The following is a 21754-nucleotide window of genomic DNA, read 5'->3' on the forward strand; positions in this document are numbered from 1 at the left end:
CAGTAATCTGTCGTAAATACTATCACCTTTTTCTTCTGGAAAATTAAGCTTTAAGCCTATGTGATTTTGAAGTTGCATTTTCTATAAAAACAACTGAACTAGTGTTTCTGCTTTACCTCAATTTTGCAAAGAAATTATCATGATTGGACACAAAGTAAGCAAAAGTATTCTTTTTACTGTTCCTAACATCAGGCTTTATGCTAAAGTTTCTTAGGGCGTGTCTACACACAAGTTATATACTGCGTTATCTATACCAATATGGCTAATGTGATATAATCTCCCTAGTATGGCTGCATTCATCAGTATAATCTACACAGCATCAGATCAACACAGCATGGCAATGCACACTAGGGGATGTGATTTCTAAAGTGTACCAACATTTTGTGTACTAACGGACTCATACAGACCCTGTTGGCGTGCACTAAAAGTTCTATAAGTGCACTTAACATAGTGTAACAGCGCATTAGGAAACTTTTAGTGTGCATCAGCAGAGTCTACACAGTCCAGTTAGCATGCAACACATTAGTGCACTCAAGAAGTCACACCTAATGCATATTGCTGCACCATGTAGGCAAGCCCTTAGTCCTTTAAACTGATACAACTATTCCTATACAGAAAGAGGAATAAATTATGCTGGTATAAAAAGTGTTTATACCAATATATCTGCATCCACGCTAATGTGGTTGTACTGGTATAACTATTTCAGTAAAAAAAAAAACCCAAACACCACTCACAGCCAAAATAGCACATAGTAGACCAGTGAGACAGTCTGTATCCCTATGTTCACCCCTTTTTAAAAACTATAATGATTTTGTACAAGGTATGTCTTTTGAGGCTTCATTTGAAAACTCAATGTGCTGATCATTATTGTCCTGGTAAAATATATGTGGCAGCATTGTATGTAAAGTTATAAGATTCCTCTGTATAACAGTACTGAGACATATTCCATGCTTAGAAAAGCAGGCACCAACAGCTTCCTCAGAGAGGAAAGGCAAACTGTCTCTGCCTCAGCCAGGCGTCAGCGAAGTCAAATGGACTATCACCCGGTTAAGTGGCCATTCTTTGGAAGGAAAAAGGGTGAGTAAAAAATGTACATCTTGGCAACAAAACAGCTGGAGGTTCCCATCTCCACAGACTTGCTGTCTCCTGAACCCTAGCTGGAGATGATTTTCAAAGAAAGAGAGGGAAACAGAGGCCCCCAAATATCTCTCCCTTCATGTCTACTCACAGCATGAACAGCACCTGAAGGACAAGGATATTAACATTGAGCTGGGGGAAAGATCCTGGCTGAAAGGATTTCAGCCATATGACTGCTAAAGCATGTGGTGAGAGAAACCTTTGCTGGTATTTACTTAGCTTGTTAAGTTAGGTATTAGTTTGCATTTTGCCTTTATTTCTTTGTCACCAATTCTGACTTTTATGCCTCATTACTTCTAATCTCTTAAAATATCTTTCTGTAGTTAATAAACTTGTTTTATTGTTTTATCTAAACCAGTGTGTTTGGGAAACTCCATTTGTTATAACAAGATTTGCACATATTTTCTATTAATGAAATGATGGACTTTATATGAGCTTGTATCGTCCAGGAGAGTGCTGGGCAGTACAAGACACACATTTCTGAGGGAAAGTCTGGGACTGGGAGTTTGCTGGTGTTGTCCTCAACGTAATTCATGGGTGGCTGACTATAGCACTCATACAGTATAGCTGGGAATGATTTACATGTTGGAGGCTGTGTGGGCAGACCAGGATCAGTGGCTCTCACAGCAAAGCAGTGTAAAAGGTACCCCAGGTTGAAAGGGACATAGCTGTTCATCAGTCCAGATTATACTCTGGGTAAATGTCACAACCAGGCCTTAGACACTTAAAATAAACATATTTTCTTCTTAAAAGTCAGCTGACTCTGTAGTGCAATTAATCATTCTACAATTATGGGTCGCTGTTCCCCAGACACTTTTCTAGAGGTCCTTAAGGACCATGACAACAAGCAGAATGCCATATGGAAGTTGGGGGGATTTAGAGCTAAGTGATACGCAAGGGGACCTTGTCTTTACAAAGTGGTCTGTGAAAATCAAATACGAGAGAGAACTTGTGGTGTAGTGGTTAATGCCATTTGGCTGCTATGTGGGGAAACCTGTTTGAAAGTGACAGAACTCTGATACTTGTGACAGCTGAAGCTTGGGAAGTCAAAGGTGATACTCCCTGTGTCACGGGATGTAGAAATGAGAGCAACAGAAGGAAAAACCCAGGGAGCCCAGTCCAGCACATAAGCAATGCTGGTCCTGTAAGTGGAAAGGAAGCCGTTCAGGCAGCTGTTTAGTTCTAGAACTGAACTGAGGACCTGGAATGAAAGATCTGGTGGTAAATCATCCCGAACAGCCCTCTTGACATAAGCACTTCATCTGGGTTTGGCAGGAGAAGAATCACTCACTGAAAACAAAGGGTGCCCCTCGTCACAAAAAACTTAGTTTACAAATAAAACCATCAAAATACCCTGAGTGTAGCCTTATTTGCTGATTACACTGAATGAAAACATTTTAGAAGTAATATATAAACTTAACTTTAATAAATGTTCTGCTCCAGTTTGATAGCGATTTATGCTTGAAGAGATACTACATCTTTTTACCCGTGATTAGGCCAACAGCTTTCACAGATCTAATTTGTCAATAAGTTACATTCAGAACGAAGTCTGATAATTCACATTCATAATGAGTAAACAATACTACACTTAACTGTACCAACGTTTACAAATGATTAAAGTTCAACATAGGACTATGAGTAAATAACTATTCATTAGTCAATGGTATAGCACAATTACAGTAAAGCATGTTGTGTATGTTTCACCATTTTATTTTGTATCAAAACAGATGAAAAACCTAAGTTTATCTGAAGGCCAGCAAGAATTGCAGAGTAGCCTCCTGTGTTTCTGTATAAATCTTGGGAAAAAAAAAAACATCTCTGTCTGCACTGTCCAATACCGTTACTGTTTACTAGGACTTTTTAAAATAGAAAAGTGCAATACGATGTTTAAAATCAAAAGTCTTGGCATGTCTAGCTTGGCATTGAGGTTTCCAATTAACACTAGTAGCAGTGGCCAACTGCTCAACAATATTGCACAAAAACACATCTTTAGAGATGAAGGTACTAAAACAGAACAAGTAAAGCTCTTCTCCCTGACAAACATGAAAAATGTAAAATGCTCAAAAATAATTCAACCTACATAATTTATTATCTTATTTGTTGATCTTAATGATTTTATACTTCATTGGATTAACAGGCAGTTTGAAAATTCAAGAATGTTTGCTTTCTCAATTAAAAAAAACCTCTTGTAATCCTTCTTCTGCAGGTAACTACCAGGATGCTCACCATGAGGCCCCGATCAAACACATGGCATCTTAGGCAGTTCAGACATTTAGCCTTACTGTGTGGAGAGAGAATAAGCCAGTCAATCCCTTTCCTCTAAATCCATCAGAACTGCTTTGCCACCAGAATTCAGAGGTTGCTCCTGAACCTTTCAGTCACAGCCCCATGAACTGTCTCCTCCTATCTTTTGTGCCACCTAAAGCAGCAAAGACATTTACCTGTACAAAGAGCCTTTAAACACTGTAAAAGGTTTTGCTTTTGATCACCTATGAAAGTGAAGTCTCTATGAAGGACAGAACGCACATACATTTCAAGATCTGTACGTTTCTTATATATAATAGTTTACATTTTTACAGGACTACCTTACTTAAATTGCCATTCAAAAGCTGTAAGGTGATTTTAGTCTCTGAAAGAACAATTTCTGAACAAAGTTTTCATTTTAGAAAAGTGACCCTTTTTGAATTATGGGAATAATTTAATTCAGCGATATAAATTACAATAAATGTTACTGAATAGGTCTGTCTTCTAAATTAAATAATCACTGATCTTGCAGAGTATATTACTAGAATACAGATTTGAGATTACAAATGCAGTACATCTGCACATTACTTACATCATCTTAAAGCTGATAAAATACACCTGTTGGTAATTTAGTTTACTTCTGTAGAAGTTTAGTAGATAAATATGTTTGGGCAATTGTTAAAGAAAGAGCACTATAAGCGGAATTTAAACAACTTCTGGAAATTATATACGCAAGATGACTGTACACGGACATGCAATTTTTGGAAAGTTACATTAGTTTCTTTTTACTTTTAGAAGAAAGGTTCTCCAAATCAGATTAAAATATTAGCTTGCTAATTGGTTAGATAAATAGTAAATTTGTTGCCTTCCTTAATTAGTCAAAATATTTCTACTATAATTACAAAAAGTTTTCTTGAATCCTATTCGTGTTTCCATTGTGAAGAAGCCTATATTGAAAAGTTATCACTGGTACTAAATTACGTTACCTTTCTCTTCCACAGAAGCTGAGCAAAAATCCTCACAGTTCAACACAAAGCAAGAAACAAGATTCCGGGAGGTGTACTTTATACCAGTCCAAAAAAAGCTGAACTGCAGTTTCAAAACTGGGAGTGTGTGGCAGGAAAAACAAACAAACAAAAAACAAAACAAAAAACCCCCAGTAACAAATCTCTCTTTGACAATGAGGTTGTAGCTTGGTTTCACTATTCATACCAACATAAATGAATTGTCCTGTAATTGCCTTAACTTTCCAGGTTTTCCAAAAAGTCACATTCAACACTTTCTTCTAGTTGTTTCAAGATCCTTGTGCTGTTGCCAAGAGAATATTCCACTGACAGAGATGCTGAACTCTGTGCATTTTGGGACCTGTTACCTTGTGCTTTGAATGCACAGCTCAGGGTCCTGAAGAAGGGCATTAACTGTGTGATGCTGGATATAGAACGAAGGTTCAAAAGAGGATAGTCACATTTCTCTGAAGTTCTCTCATTAGTGTTTGTTTCCTGCAAACAAGCATACAAACCAGAAGATTCATTGAGTATTATGCAGAAAGCTGGTCTATTCCTCTATGACATAACTTGGTTGAAATCTGCAGTAGATACTATTTGTCAATCAATGTGAGATCTGCAGCCTGCTATACCAGGCATTTCTTGCATCACAAGATGTTACCTTAAAATGGAGTTTTACTTTAAAAAGTGAGTTTCTAACAATGGTATTATGTGGTTCTATATTCTCTCCCCCCCACAAGTAATCCCTGTTGGTCACCTGCTTAGGCACTGTCAGTGAGTGCTGTTCTGCAGATATATTAGCAATAGGTCTTGAAAAAGGACCTAAAGGACTGGGTAGTAGCTTTACATCTTTACTTCTGGGAAGGTGTTGCATACATACTGGAAGGCAGGCATGGAGCAGTATGGGAGAAGGTGACAAGTGGGTAAGGGAGGTTAGCATAATTAACAGTGTGTGAGATCCCCTGCCACAATAAGGTTCTGTGTATGTAATAAGATTCTGCAGTCCAATTCTACCATTTATTCCTCACAACTCCGCTGCCGTCAAGGGGGTTGCACAGGTGTAAATTAGGGCAGAATCTGATTTAGCACTTCAAACTTTGATACTGACTCCTTTGATGCACATGCGGAAAGAAAATCTAGCTCGTTCACTGAGCTGCACTGGCTGTGCTGTAGTAGCAGAATTAGTAAAAATGTTGGGACACTAAGGCAAGCACATATTCCTCTGAATAAACAAAAGTAGCAGATCTGAAGTTAGAAGATGCATTTCTAAAAAGTCACTTTTCTGAGGAGAGCCACATATTAAATTTTCTCTTGTGAGCAACATAATTCTTTGAGAGTGCACATGCAATTTTAAAAATCATACTTCCTAGCCACCGTCTGCTTTGTCTTCCTTTATAACCCTCCCTATTTTTCAAGGCTATGTTGCAGTATCTAAAGTGATACATTAGTTTAAAATACATGTATGACAACTGTGTATTTGAGGCTACATTCTAGTCTCATTTCAGATGGTTATTTTTTAATATATTATATATTTGAAAGATTTCCTGTATTAAAAGAATTCCAATTTTTCTTAAGTTATCAATTCACAGTGCAAGATATACATGGAGATCCTGTCCTCCAATATCCAACCAGAAGACCTAAATAGCTGCAGTATCTATTATGTTCAGGAGTGAAATGAACAGGTTTGCAGTAGTTTAGCAAGTTGGTACTTTCCCCTGGAATTCATTCCATACTCCAGAATTTCAGCTTCCATGAAAATATTAGCCCTTATGCTTGCAAAGCTAGATCAGCTTGCAAATGAGAACTGGATGGAAAGTGATGGCAGTGCATGTGGGATTCTGGAGACAACCAGAAACAATAGCCCTGAGAACCATGAACACCCCCATTCATCTTGATGGATTTTTGATGCTGAAGCCTAAAAATTTAAAATACCAATATTCTTATCAACTACTTCATTTTTGATCAAAGCATGTAAGATCATAATATTGCTAGTAAATGTTAATCTTTTATTATTCCTTTGAATATTAAACTCATGATTCTTTGGCCAAACATCCCAGAAACATTTCTGTGTTAGCCAAAGAGCTGTCTAAACTCTAATGCTAAAGAGTGCTTTGTTTTAAACTAATGAATGTCTGTAATCGATAGTAGCACTGTATTTAATTATCCGCTCTGCTTTTTACCCTGATCTTGCTAACCTAGTACAGATGCCCAGGAAGGACTTCTAATAATTAACAAAGGATGCTTATAAATGTGCACTGTAATTGAGAAGATATTAGTAATAGACAAACTGGACAAGGAACATGTGTTATAACAGATGTGTTCTACAATCAATGCAACAGCAAACCACTGAGTAGTGTATTGATTAAATGTCTAAATTATTAAGAGCTAATTATGGTCACAAATGGTCTCAGTAGTAATAAATTAGTTATCAATGTAATTTACTTATTGATTAGGTAAGTTCAGAATATTCAAAATAAAACATGAGAAAGGATATTTCAGCAGGGCTAAAATTTTAGATCAAAGAAAATTTTGAAGGATTTTCTTTGATCTAAACCAGTATACAAGGGATAAATATGGGGGAACTGAGTAAGAAGTGAAATGAGATGCCAAATTTCTCCAGTCGCAGACTGATATGTATGTTTTCATTTCTGTATAGTGTTGTGTTAAGTATTGATTGATTGTCTTACTTAAATAAAACTTCAACTGAGTTGGTTATTTGACATCAAATCTTATTAAAATCTGAACACGTAACACTATGAAGACATGCCCAATCTCCTGTGATTAGTTTCTCATTTTGGGGTCATGAATGGAGGGAGTTTGGGATAGTACAGCGATTTTTTCCAGGCTGACCCTTGTCAGAAGATATTACCTGCATAATTGGTAGATGTGTCTATAGTGAATCACCTGAAATAAATGGCTATCTGGAATCCTCCAGGCAAATGTAATATAATAGGAATATTGTCAAGATAGATCAATTTTAAAGCCAAAGAGCCTTTTAATATGGAGACTGAAATCTACTGCCCAGCTGACTTTTCTAAATGAATAAAAATGGTGCTTTAAAGTTATCAGAGTTAATGTTAATAGAAAATATGTATCTAATGAAGCGTTCTCTTTACCCCATATTTCAGCTTTAACGAGTCCATGATTCTAATGATATGTGGTTTACATTCTTGGTGATTTTCCATTAGATGAGAGGTCATGGTACAAGTCTCTGTGTCCACTTCTGGAACAAAGGCCCATCTGTACCTGAAACAAATGTATTGTACAGGTCAGAAATCATTCATGAGAGTCCCTTTCCTAGAAATAAATAAAAAATGCTGACAATTCCAACACTAAGCTTTCTTATCCCACTGTTTTAATAGCTGTGCTGACCATCCTCCCCCATGCTCTGTTACAAGAGCTGTATTTTGTGGTCAGTCTGTTTAAGTACTGAAAGGATGGACAATGTCCCCATATAGATACAAGTGAAAATGAAACAGACCCTTCCTCTCTCCCAACAATTCTCTCAGTGTTGGAAACAGCAAAATCTTCTCAAAGTCTGATATCTAAATATTTATCAGATATCCAGCAGGTTATGCCCATATGTGACGTTGTTTGATTAAAATATAATTATGCAAACCACTGTTATATAATTGCAATGAATCTTGTACAAAGTGTAACATATGGCCAGAAAGGGTTAAGCAGCTTGCAGGCTAGCTAACCCAGAGCCAACCCGTAGAGACATGTTAGAAATGGTAATTAAGGCCATTCAATGCTAGATAGGTTTGCATTTCAAAGTTCTAGCCTATGTTGTTAAAAGTTAGAAGTGATACTAATTGTGTGTTTACTTATAGATGCTAGCCATGTAAACAGACAGTTCCTGTCTCTCACTATAGCTATTGATTCAGAGATCAAAAGGGAATATTAACATTTAGATGAATCTTGGGTGAAATAATGTCATTGTCTATATGTTTCTCTGAAGTTTGTGATAGACTGCTTAATAAATTATCTTATGTTAATCCATGTAGATAATTACCGGCAATGCTTAGGAAATAGACCTACTTCAAAGTTGCCCTGATTGCCCATTGTTTACCCAGGACTGTATGGTCAAGTGGATGCTAGAACACTGTATAAAAGACCCTTGGGTCCTGATCCTGTCATCTCAGATCTGCTTGAGGTTTCATGCAGGGGAAGCCTAAGCCATAAGGATTGAGATCCCAGTCCTAAGCTGGAACACTCTGAATAGGATATTGGACGTTGGACTATAACCTATGAACTAAATTCTAAAAGAACTCTTTGCAACTACAAAGCTCACCATCTCTGCTATGAATCTGAACCTAAGGAATTGAACTCATGTCTGTATGTATATTGATCTTTTAACTATACTTTCTCTCTTTTCTTTTTAAATTTTAGTTTAGTTAATAAGAACTGGCTGTAAGCATGTGTTTGGGTAAGATCTGGAATATTCATTAACCTGGGAGGTAATGTGTCCAATCCTTTGGGATTGGAAGAACTTTTTTACATATGATATGATGAATAAGATTTTCATTAATCCTCATTATATCTGACTTGGGTACCTGGATGGAGGCCTGAGGCTGGGTTACTCTAAGAGAACTGTGGTGTTGGCTTCTGGGCAACCAGTGAGGTAATAAATAAGCTGTTGTGGGCTGGCTTGGTAAATCTAAGCATTGGAATATCCACCAGCTCTAGGGATTGTCTGCCCCATTCTTTGCATTTCACCCTAATTGAATGACCTCAGCTGGCTCCCCTGGGAATCCGGTCACACCATACCTATGTAAAAACTTGTGGATGAAGAAAAGATTGATGAGAGACACCAGGTTTACTAACTATGGAGGAGAAAATAAGAGTCTTACAGTACATTTACATATTTTTAAATGGTGCACAAATAGTATGTTACCTACAGTACTATATGCCATATAGCTATAAATTAAAAAGAGTACCTAGAGGACTTACATTTGAAATAACTGCATCTTGTCAGGTGGAAAAGAAAGCGCTGTGTCCAGGAACTTACAAGCTGATAAATACAAGGACAGCTCGTTCTGTTGTATGTCTGAAAGTAAGGGGCCACTGCCATCAGCTGAAGCTGAAGTTTTCTGTCTGCTTACTTTGCTGTTGCTCCTGTGTGATTAACCAGGAAGGAAAGCACTATTAAAAAAACCCACTAAATATTTTCCATCTGCTAAAGGATTACAGTCACCTATAAGGGTTCATTTGTACTATACATTTATCTTCAGACATTTATAAAAAACTACATGGTAAAATAGTCAAAAACTATAGTCTTCACCCATTTTTTCCTGTAAGTAGCCCATTTCTAAAACACAATTGCCACATCAGCTGCCTAAATGACAACATTTACTGTATGGCAATGCCAGACTTCGATATGCAACATTGCTTGCAAGCTGCAAATGCTATTGTGATTTTCTGAAATTCCAGCCAGAAAGCAACCACAACTCCTCGGACATGTTTTGTTAATTTGTTTCTGTTTTACGTGAGATAAACAAGTCTTACTTTGATGGTTCATCTTCCTCAGCTAAGTCTTCTTCCAGCTGTATAAATGTCTGAATCTTAACAAAAAACAAAAAAAACAAAACAAAACAATCATGGAAAAGACTGCTTCATATGAGATTAGGAAGCGCAGGACAAGTTTTATTTTAACTTTGTCACTTATAAACACCGTCGACCTATCACAAGAGTTAGTTCTTTGAACAACAAAATTTATAATGGAAAGTAAAATATATTTTCAAACCACAGCAGTCCCCCCAAATTATCTAATTGAAAACTAAGATGTAAAACCATAAACCAGTTGCAAAGATGGAGTGTGTTTGGAAGGAAGGGAAAGGTGGGTATGGAAAGCAAATGTAATATATTCTACATTGGTATTTGTTAAAGCATTACTGCTTACCAATTCAGTCACCATGATTGGCCACAGTGAGGTTAGATGCTGAGGAGAAATTCTTAGCAACAGAACTCTGAAAAAGAGAAACATCTGGGCAGCAACTATAGAAGTCTGTCCAACACGGAGGTTATCTGTCAGTCGTTCTGAAACACATTTTCAAAAAAGTTATAATTTTTCATGTACATAAAGCTAGTTTTGGTAAATTAGAAATGCAGGGAAAAAATGTAGTTTGCTTTGATTATGTCATCCAGTTTTGATTGGCCGTTCTTTTCACCCCATCAAAGAAATGGTCAATTTTCCCAAAAATTCTCCCAAAACATGACAATAATTTGGAGCTAGATTAACTTTTGTTTGGGTTTTTTCTTGTCAAAAACTAACTGTGTTAGAGATCAGAGATTTTAAAGGGTTCTCCCCCCCGAACCTAGCAAAAATTCAGAGGTGGTAGGGAAATAGGCAATACAACAAAAATATATAAAGTATAAGACGACTGTATCTATGTAAACAAGGCACATTTTAAAAATATACTCTTACCTTGTATTAATGGAAGGTAAAGGTGATACTGATCGATTTCTCCACTAAAGACAGCAAAAGCCTGCCGCTTTAACAACATTGCTTTTTGCTCAAAACTTGGGAACATTTTTAAAGAACTGCTCTGCATACCTACAAAAAAGACCATAATGAATATGTACACAATTTAAGAGATACATCTTTACCTCAAAACACAAGTTATTTCTAGGGCTATCAAGCAATTTAAAAAATGAATCATGATTAATTGCGAGATTAAAAAAATTAATTGTGATTAATCACATTTTAATCGCACTGTTAAACAATATTAGAATACCATTTATTGAAATATTTTAGGGGTTTTCTATGTTTTCAAATATAGGGTCAAGGCTAGGGGCTCTGGGCTTCAGCCCCCTTGAGGGTGAGGGGTTTCAGCCCCTCTCGTGGTACAGGGCGGGGTTGCAGAGCTTCAGCCACTCTTGGGGCTCCAAACCCTCCCCGCTGCCTGGGAAGCTGCAGACTGAGGCTGCTTCAGCCTCCTCTCCTCCTGGCCACTGATGCTTCCTGCCCTGCCCACAGGTATGTGATTAACACATTAAAAATGCATTAATTTTGCTGTCAATTAATTTCAGGTTAAAACCCATTGAAGGGGGGGACAATTGGCACAGTCTAGGTCTGCATGTATGGATGGGGAATTCCAGTTGTAAGAGAAGCACCTCAGCTGCTAGGAGGTTGCCCGGCAATTCCAACTCCCACCTCCACCTCTGTGTGCCCATCTCTCTGGTCTCCCCTATGTTCATATATGTATGATTTTGGATTTCTCAGAATGAGCTCTGTGACACTGAAGTACTAGCCACAGATTTAAAAACGATGGGTCCAAAATATATTAATTTTTTTTTTAAAGAGCGTTATATCTTACGTTTTTTAAAAAACATTTTAAAATAGCTTAAGGGGTATATGGAGGACAGAGACCAAAGTATCCTCCTCTCAATTCTCAGGTGTGTTTTAGGGGTCTTCTCTTGTCCTCCCTCAGGCCTTGAGAGTTGGAGACTGCCTTTTGAGGGGAGTCTCCATCTTCCCATACTTTGGTCAAGCCTGGAGAATGAGGTTTTAGAGTGTGAGGGGGTCAAAAGTATGCCGAAGCATACTAACATACTGCTCTTATGATGGTGCTCCCCCCTGCATGGAGCACTTTGCTATCCTACAGACAGACTCATGCAAAAATATGATAGCAGGAATCTCGTATCTGAGCTATATGCACGAGATGCTACAATAGGGGTTTAAACTCCTCAGCAAGATGAGCATCAGTAAGTGACATGTACAAGTGGCAATAATTCTGATGAAGTCTGTTCGCAGAAATCCAAGTTTATTATAATTTATCACCATTTCTGAAAAGAGAACATTTAGAATGTCTTCCTGAACACGGCTACTACTCTCTACCCTTTTGAGCATGTTAACAGAGAAGGATTTCCGTGAGTAAATTATTTAACTATAGCTAATCAAGGCTGGTAACATTATGAGCTGTGAAAATGCACTGAAGTTAACATATTACCTCCTTAATTTAATGTAAGACAAAATATATGTTTGAGAGCTCACCAGAATATGAATTCCAAATTATTGTAGTAATAAATTATCAGCAAAGAATACTTACTCATAAAATCTTTAAACATAGTTTTCTCATGTGTTAGAAGATGATCTATAATGGACCTCCAACTGAATAAAATATATAAAGAATTAAAGATAAAACACAACTTGTCACCATCATACAAAAGAGACCCTGGGATAACATTTCATACAAAAGCAGCACATTTTACCATTTCATTTTTGATTTGTGTTTGAAATGCCAGACATGGTTATTTTATGCTCTTGAACCTGATTATGTGAGGATCCCAAAGTTAATGTGGAGAATATGCATTTACATGATGTGAAGAGAAGTTATCCTGCCTCTACACACTGCTGAAAACCTAATCCTTTTATAAAACAATTTGCTAGGACTAGTATTTGGCATTTATTTCAATGTTAATATATTCTGTAGGGAAGTTCAAGATAAGGCTTCTTTTCAGTAATAGTAGGCTTCCCCTTAATATCTTTGGAAATTTCCAACAGAATTACAGATTACCACAGTTTCATTTCTTACTGAATGCATGAAGTGTCCATTTGGAAGAAAGCTGGGTCCACAAATAACTCCAGAACTTCTTTTTTCCAGGCTCGTTTAGTGTAGGCATATCCACTTAGGGAGCTGAGCAATCGAGCACCAGCACGGAAGCTAGGGGCATTGTAGGCACTGCAAATAAACCTCAAATATTAATATTCAGGACAGACGCCACCAAATGAGTGCCTTTTCCCCAGAACTCCAAGCCTAGTCCTGACTGTAATAATTTACTCCAAATTCTGTTTGCTAGATATAGAAGAGGTTTTTTTCCTCTAGCACTGAGGAAATTAATGTCTCTTCAACTATACAGATGAATCAGAATGAACCATTACAGGGCAAAATGCTATATCAGCTCCTTTCAGATGACCCTGCCATCTTCTGCAAAATTTAAGATTACTGAAGTTTCTAGTCCTTATTCTAAATTGAAGGACTGAGTTTACAGACTCGAACAATAGCATTAGGATCCCACTACTGCCCTGGTCACAATAGAGTCACTGTGACAGTTATGCAGGGCACTTAGGCCATTCCTGCAGATTCCACTCAGAGAAAGGGTTTGCTATTATTAGCAGTTAGAAAACATCCAATCATTAGGAAAGTGCACGCGTAAACAAAATGGAAAGTGCATGCCATCCTGCTATTGGCTGATGGCCAACAACTCAACTACAGGAGGGATTCCTGCATGGGCAAGGGCATAGATCCACTAAGACTACCAACCGTACCCTTGCAAAAATTGTTATGAAAGTTTACCTGATCGCCTGTGTTTTGTGATAATCATGATTAAATTGTGTTATACTTTATGTCAAAAAAGTTACCTTTATTTATTCAGGGTCCTAAAAAATGCTAAAAAGGGCACACACCGTATTCATATACTGCAGACACCCTTCATATATGTTAAAGATACATCCTTAATTTAAGGCAACCCACAACAAATCCCCTTTCACCCCAAACAAGTCCCCACCCATTATAGTTTCTCTTATGCCCCCATCTTGGAAATGCATGGGGAATAAAGTTGAGCCCTACAATATGCCTTCAAGATCAGATTAACAGTTAGCATGATTTAAAAAAAATATAAGTATGTACAGCAAGGGCTATTACCTGTGATTGCGTAGATAAGGAAATACGTAATACATCAGGCGTGAAATTAATGGCACGGCTTTCTCTTTTTCATCACTACGGTAAACCATGTCCAGGAGAGAAGCAAGAACCTTCAGAAAACCAAAATCCCACATGTGACCAAATGCACCCCTGTATTCACACCCTACACACCATTATAATAACTTTGTACAAAATATGACTTGTGAGGTATCATTTGAAAACTAATAACTAGATGGTCAGTAACATCATGGTGAAATGAATGTACTAACATTATATATAAAGTTATGAATGTAAGCTGAAATCATGACTGAAGTGTGTTTACCAGACAAGTCTGGGGAGCGGGCAAATCTGTTTCTCAAAGACACAGGACAAGCCGACACCTCTAGACAGGTGTAACCAAAGCTCATGGGCAATTACCTATCAAGTGGCCACTCATGGGCAAGGAAGGGGGCAGGAACAAACAGATTTGCATCTTATCAAACAACAGCACAGCTCTTTCACCACCAGATTGCTGGTCTTTGTCCACACGGCCCGAAGGAACGTTCTCTGGGAATAACTCTCAGGAAAATGCATTTCAAAGGGTGACTGGACTACAAAAGTGAGGGGGCAAAAACACCCCAAGTTCTCTCGCTATCCATCTCTCTTTTTTTCACCAAAGATGACAAAAGAAACAGCCTTTGGACTTTGGGGCTGGATCTTCAACTGAGAATTTGATCAGCAAGGTTACTGGGAGCATGTGGTAAGAATTTTATCTTGAACCAAGTCTAGTCTGCTAAGTTTTAACACTAGGAAGTGTTTTATCTTTATTTCTGTTTAACTATTTCTGACTTTAGTGCTTTATACTTGTACTCACTTAAAAACTCTCTCTTTGTAGGTAAATAAACTTGTTTTATTCTTTAATTAAAACTAATTCAGGGTTGTTGATTGTGCGGGTAACTCCATTTAGGGTAGCAGACTATTGTATATTAATTCCCTTCAAGGGGCAATGGATCTAATATATCTGGACTGTCCAGGAGAGGGCCGGATAGTACAGAACACAATTTTTTGCAGAAAATCCAGGACTGGGAGTGTGGTGGGGTCACCTTGCAAGTGGTAACCAAGGCTTGTGGAAGCCAGAGTGTGACTGATGTGTGGCTGACAGGCTGCGGCTAGACACAGACACTCACGGTGTTGTCTGCATACTGAAAGGCTGTTTGTGAGCAGCCCAGGTGGGAGCTACAGCAGCAAAAGCATTGTGAGGCACCCAAGTTTGTGGGGAAGGGGTGACAGCCCCTCACTGGTCTGGATTGTCTCCTGGAATGTCCTATCATATTAAGCTGCAATAGACACTTTTGGAGAGGGAGGAATGTTAAACTTCAGAAAAAGTCAAAAAGGAAAACGGTCTCACCTTCACTATCAAACAAACACCTTAGTTTAGCTATATCAATTGTTAACCACTATATAGAGAAGAATGGCAAGCATCTTGTTAGCTCATATGCCTGACTCCCATAAAGCTTTATGAAGTAATGCTAAGGGACAGTTGTCATATAGGCCCAGGACTCCCAGCGTCCTTCCCAGTTCTGTTAAGGGAACTAAAAGGTAAACCTAACTTTGAGTGTATTAAACGTATGTAAGGTGTGCTCTAAAAGCAATGGAAATGTATCTATTTTTACAGCTGCAGAAGGCACTTTTAACTGCATATGTGCTAGCAAATATGCTTGGTTTCCGTGCTTGAATAATAGGTTATGAAATTGTAACCATGACCATGAGAAAAGAATAAGTGGGTAAACAAACATAACTGAGGAAATGAATTCAGTACTAAGCATGAAACTTTGCATACGTTATAGTGAAAAATAATGGAAAATTACTCATAAGTGAGCTCTGTATTGAGTATAGAACAGAACAATATAGGGGACATGAATCACCTTGCTTGTGTACAGGAAATGTTACCTTACGGTCAAATTTGTGGTTATGATTGGATAATGTATGTATGTAACCAACTGCAAAGGGCAAAGTGAAGTAATTGATTAGAAAGTGTTACATAGGAGGGATAGCTCAGTGGTTTGAGCATTGGCCTGCTAAACCCAGGGTTGTGAGTTCAATCCTTGAGGGGGCCATTTGGGGATTTAGTTGGGGATTGATCCTGCTTTGAGCAGGGGGTTGGACTAGATGATCTCCTGAGGTCCCTTCCAACCCTAATAATCTATGATTCTATAAACTGTATAAGTGCACAAACAGCTAGGATATAAAAACCCCACCGAATTGCAACAAAATGGGACCAAATCTGCAAAGCTGTCCCCAGGAAGGGTAAAGTATCAATCTTTGCTTGTGTTCTGTATAGTCCTGATTAATCTTAGCTGTATAGTCTTTGATTAATAAATTGAGCTTGATTTGAGGTCTTGTTGATCAGTGATACAAATTGAATCCCTCTTACAATTTTCTCCTACTTAAGGAGACGTGTAGGAACTTTATATCTTACTTCTGCAAGAAGAGAGAGAGCTTGAACACTGTATATTGAGGGAGCAGAGGCAGACACCATTGAAGATGGTACTAGTGAAGCATCTGAAAAAGACAAAATGTTTAATTTGCATTTTGAAGCAGAACTTATTGTGGAAAACCTATAAGTTTCAGGAGTGGTTTGGTTCTCATCTGGGTTATACCTTGCATACTGAGATGCAGTGAGGTATTGCTGGGAACCCCTGCCAGCTTCCATAAGAACGGCCATACTGGGTCAGACCAAAGGTCCATCCAGCCCAGTATCCTGTCTACCGACAGTGGCTAATGCCAGGTGCCCCAGAGGGAATGGACAGAACAGGTAATGATCAAGTGATCTCTCTCTTGCCGTCCATCTCCACCCTCTCACAAACAAAGGCGAGGGACACCATTCCTTACCCATCCTGGCTAATAGCCATTAATGGACTTAACCTCCATGAATTTATCTAGTTCTCTCCATATGCATGCCCACTCTTGATCTTACAGGGATTATACATTATTAGAGGGCTTATTCCTTCACCCGCTCACTTCCCCGTTTTTTCTCGCATGAACAGAGAGCAACAATACCCGAAGTCCGAAGGTGCAAACAATTCAATGTTTATTGGGGTGAACTTTCAGCAAGCATGATTCCAGTTTCCTTTCTCAGTGTCCCCCTTCCCAGCTCTGACACCACAGAGCCTTACCTGTGTCCCTGTTCCCATTCCCCCCACCTTAGCAAAACATGATTCCAATTCCCCCAGCCCCATTCCCTGTTCCAATTCCCCCTCCTACTTCCTGATTGACTTCAGACTACACCTCTACCCCGATATAACACTGTCCTCAAGAGCCAAAAAATCTTACAGCGTTATAGGTGAAATCACGTTATATCGAACTTGCTTTGATCCGCTGGAGTGCGCAGCCCCGCCCCCCTGGAGCGCTGCTTTATTGCGTTATATCTGAATTCGTGTTATATTGGGTCGCATTATAATGGGGTAGAGGTGTATATAGTAAAACTTGAGTTCTGCTTAGCTATACCTTAACCAATCATTTTACTGAAATTTAACTAACCAATCCTAACATATTGTAACATGATTATCTAACCAATTATATCCCACCACCTTAATTGGTTTACACCCAACAAAATTAATTATACAGCTGACAGAAACAATCACAGAACCAGAGATTATACAGACAAACAATAGGGAAATGGGGACTACAGTGATAGAACAACAAAGAAATGAGGAGTTCACACCCCAGCTATTGATAAGTGAGTTCTTGCCAGACAGGATGCTATCAAACTAAGTTTCCTTTTACATCTTCTAGACTCTTCCCTTTCTCTGGAGGTGATAGGAATACAATCCTGTCCTGATATTCCTAACAGCCCAACAGCACCTTATTTCAATGTGACTAGTTTGGAATGTAAGGATGTGACCATACACTTCCCGTTTATAGCTGCCTCTGCTACTTAGCCGAAGGCCTTAGCCTAAGAACAGGGCCTCAGACTGTCACAGTGAGAGAAGGCCTTTACAGTGGAAGACAGTGATTTTGATTCTCTCTTTTATACCTCTATAAACTAGCTAAGTGATAAGAATACACCTAAATTCTTAAAGTATAGGCCTTTGCAGACAGGCCTGAATATCTGTATCCTAACATACATTGTATCATTTTAAACTTCCTTAAAGCCATAAACATATGCCAGTTTCCAATAAATAGGTGTTAACAGAGCTAGCATGTCTGCAGATACAAGCTTCTATCCTCAGATCTTTAAGTTACAGGATTTGAAAAAGAAGAGTAAATGATCAATTATTGGAGATAGGCATCTATGAAACCAATGCACTGTCGGTCACATTTACTACCATTACACATGCGCACTGTACAAGTATAGATTTGAAAATTCTGCAGCCTCTATCTGTGAATGCTTTACATTTGGCAAAGACCTTAGGAAAAATGAAAAATTGACTAGAAAACACTCATTCAGCAAAGTTCCTTAGTCAAAAAGGGGCATACTTTTCACAGCTGATTTGAATGGATTTATACCCTCTAAACCAAGGGTATAAAAGGCAACATGTACTGACCTGCAACTTCCTCTCCATTTCCTACTCTACTGTGAATCAGGTGAAGGTCCAAGCAGAAGGAAAGAAGGGCAGATTGTGGACCACCCACAAGGACCACACATCTCAAAGAACTTCAGTGACTATAAGGCAAGTAACGCTCCTTTCTTCAAGTGCTGGTCCCTATGGGTATTCACAGTGGGTGACTCCAAAGCAATGCTCATCAAGTTGGAGGATGCAAGAAGTGTTCTGCACCACAGATTGTGAGATCACTGAACCAAAAGAAGTTTCCTTGAAAGAAGCTTGAACCAGGGCATAATGCCAAGTAAAAGGGGAAAAAAGAAGAAGCAGCAGTGAATGCCTAATCTGCTGCTCTACAGATCACCGAGAGGGGAATTCCCAGAAAGGAAGCCACTGAGGCAACCTGAGCTCCAGGTGAGTGAGCCATGATAGTTTGAAGGAGGGATGCAGCCTGAAATCCATTTATAGAGCCTTTGGGAAGACTGCTTCTTCCTTCATACCTCTTGGCAATGGAGATGAATTCAGATTCGCTCCGATAATTATATAGCATGTGTGGGGGTTAAAACGGACTTTTCTGGATTTTGCTTGAAGTCCCAAGGAGTGAAAATGGTGACTGCAGCCTGCACTTCCTGATACAACCATCCCGTGAGCAGCCAATGCTGTAGGTAAGAACCTACTGGGGTATCTTGTTGGTGTAGGTACGTTGCCACCATGACAGTACCTTTGTGAAAGCTCTCGGTGTTGTAGAGTAGCACTTTGTATTGGAAATGCTCTAGAGGCCCACCATAAAGTGCAGGATGAATGTCTATATGGAAACAGGCATCCTTCAAAACAGAGGGCCGCAAACCACTTGCCTTTGTTCAGGGAAGGGATTATGGAAACCAAGGTGAACTGAATCCTGATCATCATATGATGACATTTAACTGTCAGAGGTCCAGGATGGGTGGGGTTGGGAGTGGGATGAGAAAATATGTGGAGTGAAAGCCCTTCCCCCTGTGTTAAGAGGGTATGGGATCTATTACTCTTAACTGGATTACGGAGTTCACCCCCTGTATGAGAATGCTCTCATGAGAGGGTCCCTGAAGAGAGACAAGGAGAGGGTTTTTGGAGAAGGGGCAGAAAGGAATTCTATCATGTAGCCAGTCGAGCTGATGGCCAAGACCCATTTGTCCAATGTGATATGCTCACACATCAGGAGGAAATGGGCCAGGCAGCCACTGAAATGGGTGGGATGAACTGGCTATGTGGAGACTGGCTGGTGGCACTCAAGCATCCCATCAAAATGGCTTCTTGGTATGCAGGTTAGTCTGAAGAGGGGGTGACGGTAGTGTGGCATGTCTGCTTTGCTGTACCCTCTGGCACTTCTGAGGGGGCTCATAGGCCCTCTGATGACAGAAAGACTGAGGGGCTGGGTGGTACCCCATGAAGATGGGGCTTAGAATATTTCCTGTTTGGTGCCAGGAGCGAAGGGCTGCACGACAGCGAAGTGACTTGTCTGTTTTCTTGCTAAGCAGGTTGTTACCGGAATCACTATGGGGAACACCGAGGATTGCAACCAAGAAGCCTGGCTCATAACTACCAAGGTTGCCATGGAGCGGGAAGCCACGTCCTCTCCATCGAGTGATGCTTGGATGGACAATCTGGCAACCAGTTTCCCTTCATCCAGGATGGCCTAGAATTGGGGCCTATGTTCCTGTAGTATCTTATTGGCAAATTCTGACAGTATATTTGTAATTAATATATTTGGACATTAATTCCTGGTAATTTGCTATGACAAATAGGAGGCTGGCTGATGAAAAGTTCTTTCTAACAAAGAAATCTAGTGTCTTGGTGTCTTTGTCTGAAGAGGCAGACCTAGGCTGGTGCAGCTTATTTCGCTCCATAACAGCCTGGACCAGTACAGAGTTCAGATTAGGGTGTGAAAACAAATATTCTGCCCCTTTGGAGGGAACAAAGTACTTCTTCTCAGTCCTCTTAGCCTTAGCAGGCTCTAATATGGCTTCATTAATAGGGACCCAGTCTAGAGAATATCTAGGAGTTTATGGGTAGGATCCTGAACCTCTTCTAGGGGGGACTGAAGAGTTTTCGCAACCCTTCTAAAGAGGTCCTTCTATTGCCTATAATTGTCTGATGGTGAGAGAGAGGGTAGTGCCACTACCTCATTTGGAGAGGAAGAAAATAGTGCTGCCAGCAGACTTCTACAAGGCACCCCTGGGGGACTGAGGTTCCTCTCTGGGAAGTGAAGATCTTTTAATGCAATGCCCAAGACCTTACTAGTCCGGGGCCCAAAAGTATGAATCCCAGGAGCCCAGTATGGCCAGTGGGTATGTATCATAAGGATACATAGGTGCTGGAATTAGGGGTGCTGCTGCACCCCTTGGCTTGAAGTGGTTTCCATCATATACAAGATTTACAGTTTGGTTCAGTGGCTCTTAGCACCCCCACTATAAAAATTGTACCAGCACCCCTGTAAGGATATGGAGGCGGGCCTATGGTGGGTACCATCGGCCCCTAAAAAACACATTCCTGCCAACTGCACTACTGGAGCCATCTGGGAGGCTCTGGAAGCCCAGTCTGGGCTGTTGTCTCATATCAGGACCACCAGGGGAACAGTCAGTGCTGCCTCCTGTTCATCCAAGGAGTAGAAGTCATTTAACTACTGCTGGAGTGGACAGTACCATCTGCCAGAGACAAGCACTGGTGAGTAGGACACCAATGGTGTCAGAGTCTCCACACTGCAGCTGGTACTTGGAACTGGCAAGTGATGTGCTGTCTGGGTAGGGATATCCCTTGATAGTACTGGGTCTGAGAGGATTGGGAATTTGGGATTGGTGTAAATCACCAGATCCTTGGGAAGGGCACACTGAGGCCTAGCTGGAGGAGCGCTGATGGGAGTCTAGGGTCGAGACCAGAGGTTCTCAAACTGGGGGCTCCCTTCCCCCCGGTGGGGGCATGGAGTGTATTCTGGGGCCTGTGTGTGAGAGAAGCTTTAGGGGGAAAAAAAAAATACTGCCCATTTTACCACAGCAACGAATAACTAGCAAAGCTGATTCCCCCAAACATATCAGGTCCTCAGACGTCGCTGTGCATTTGACTCTAGATGGCATGGTGCCTTTTGACGGATTTCTGTTAAGTTTGCATAGCATCATACAAAATTGTTGCCATCTGTGCATTAACCAATGCAGTGTGTACATTTAAT

General features: G+C 39.7%; 1 protein-coding gene across 1 annotated transcript in view; it reads right to left on the reverse strand.

The window, feature by feature from the left end:
• Positions 1-2541: 2541 nt before the first annotated feature.
• Positions 2542-21754, reverse strand: part of DOP1B (DOP1 leucine zipper like protein B) — a 94339-nt gene continuing 75126 nt past the window's right edge. Inside the window, exons 26-35 of the mRNA XM_026651062.1 lie at positions 16491-16573; positions 14033-14142; positions 12923-13069; positions 12437-12498; positions 10813-10941; positions 10288-10424; positions 9894-9949; positions 9339-9503; positions 7502-7631; positions 2542-4880 (exon numbers count right to left, since the gene is read on the reverse strand). Coding sequence (XP_026506847.1) covers positions 4623-4880; positions 7502-7631; positions 9339-9503; positions 9894-9949; positions 10288-10424; positions 10813-10941; positions 12437-12498; positions 12923-13069; positions 14033-14142; positions 16491-16573 — 1277 coding nt within the window. The 3' untranslated portion in view covers positions 2542-4622. The remainder of the gene's footprint in view (positions 4881-7501; positions 7632-9338; positions 9504-9893; positions 9950-10287; positions 10425-10812; positions 10942-12436; positions 12499-12922; positions 13070-14032; positions 14143-16490; positions 16574-21754) is intronic.

Source organism: Terrapene carolina, unplaced genomic scaffold (assembly GCF_002925995.2).
Source record: "Terrapene carolina triunguis isolate 2854851 unplaced genomic scaffold, T_m_triunguis-2.0 Scaffold30, whole genome shotgun sequence".
Lineage (NCBI taxonomy): Eukaryota > Metazoa > Chordata > Testudines > Emydidae > Terrapene > Terrapene triunguis.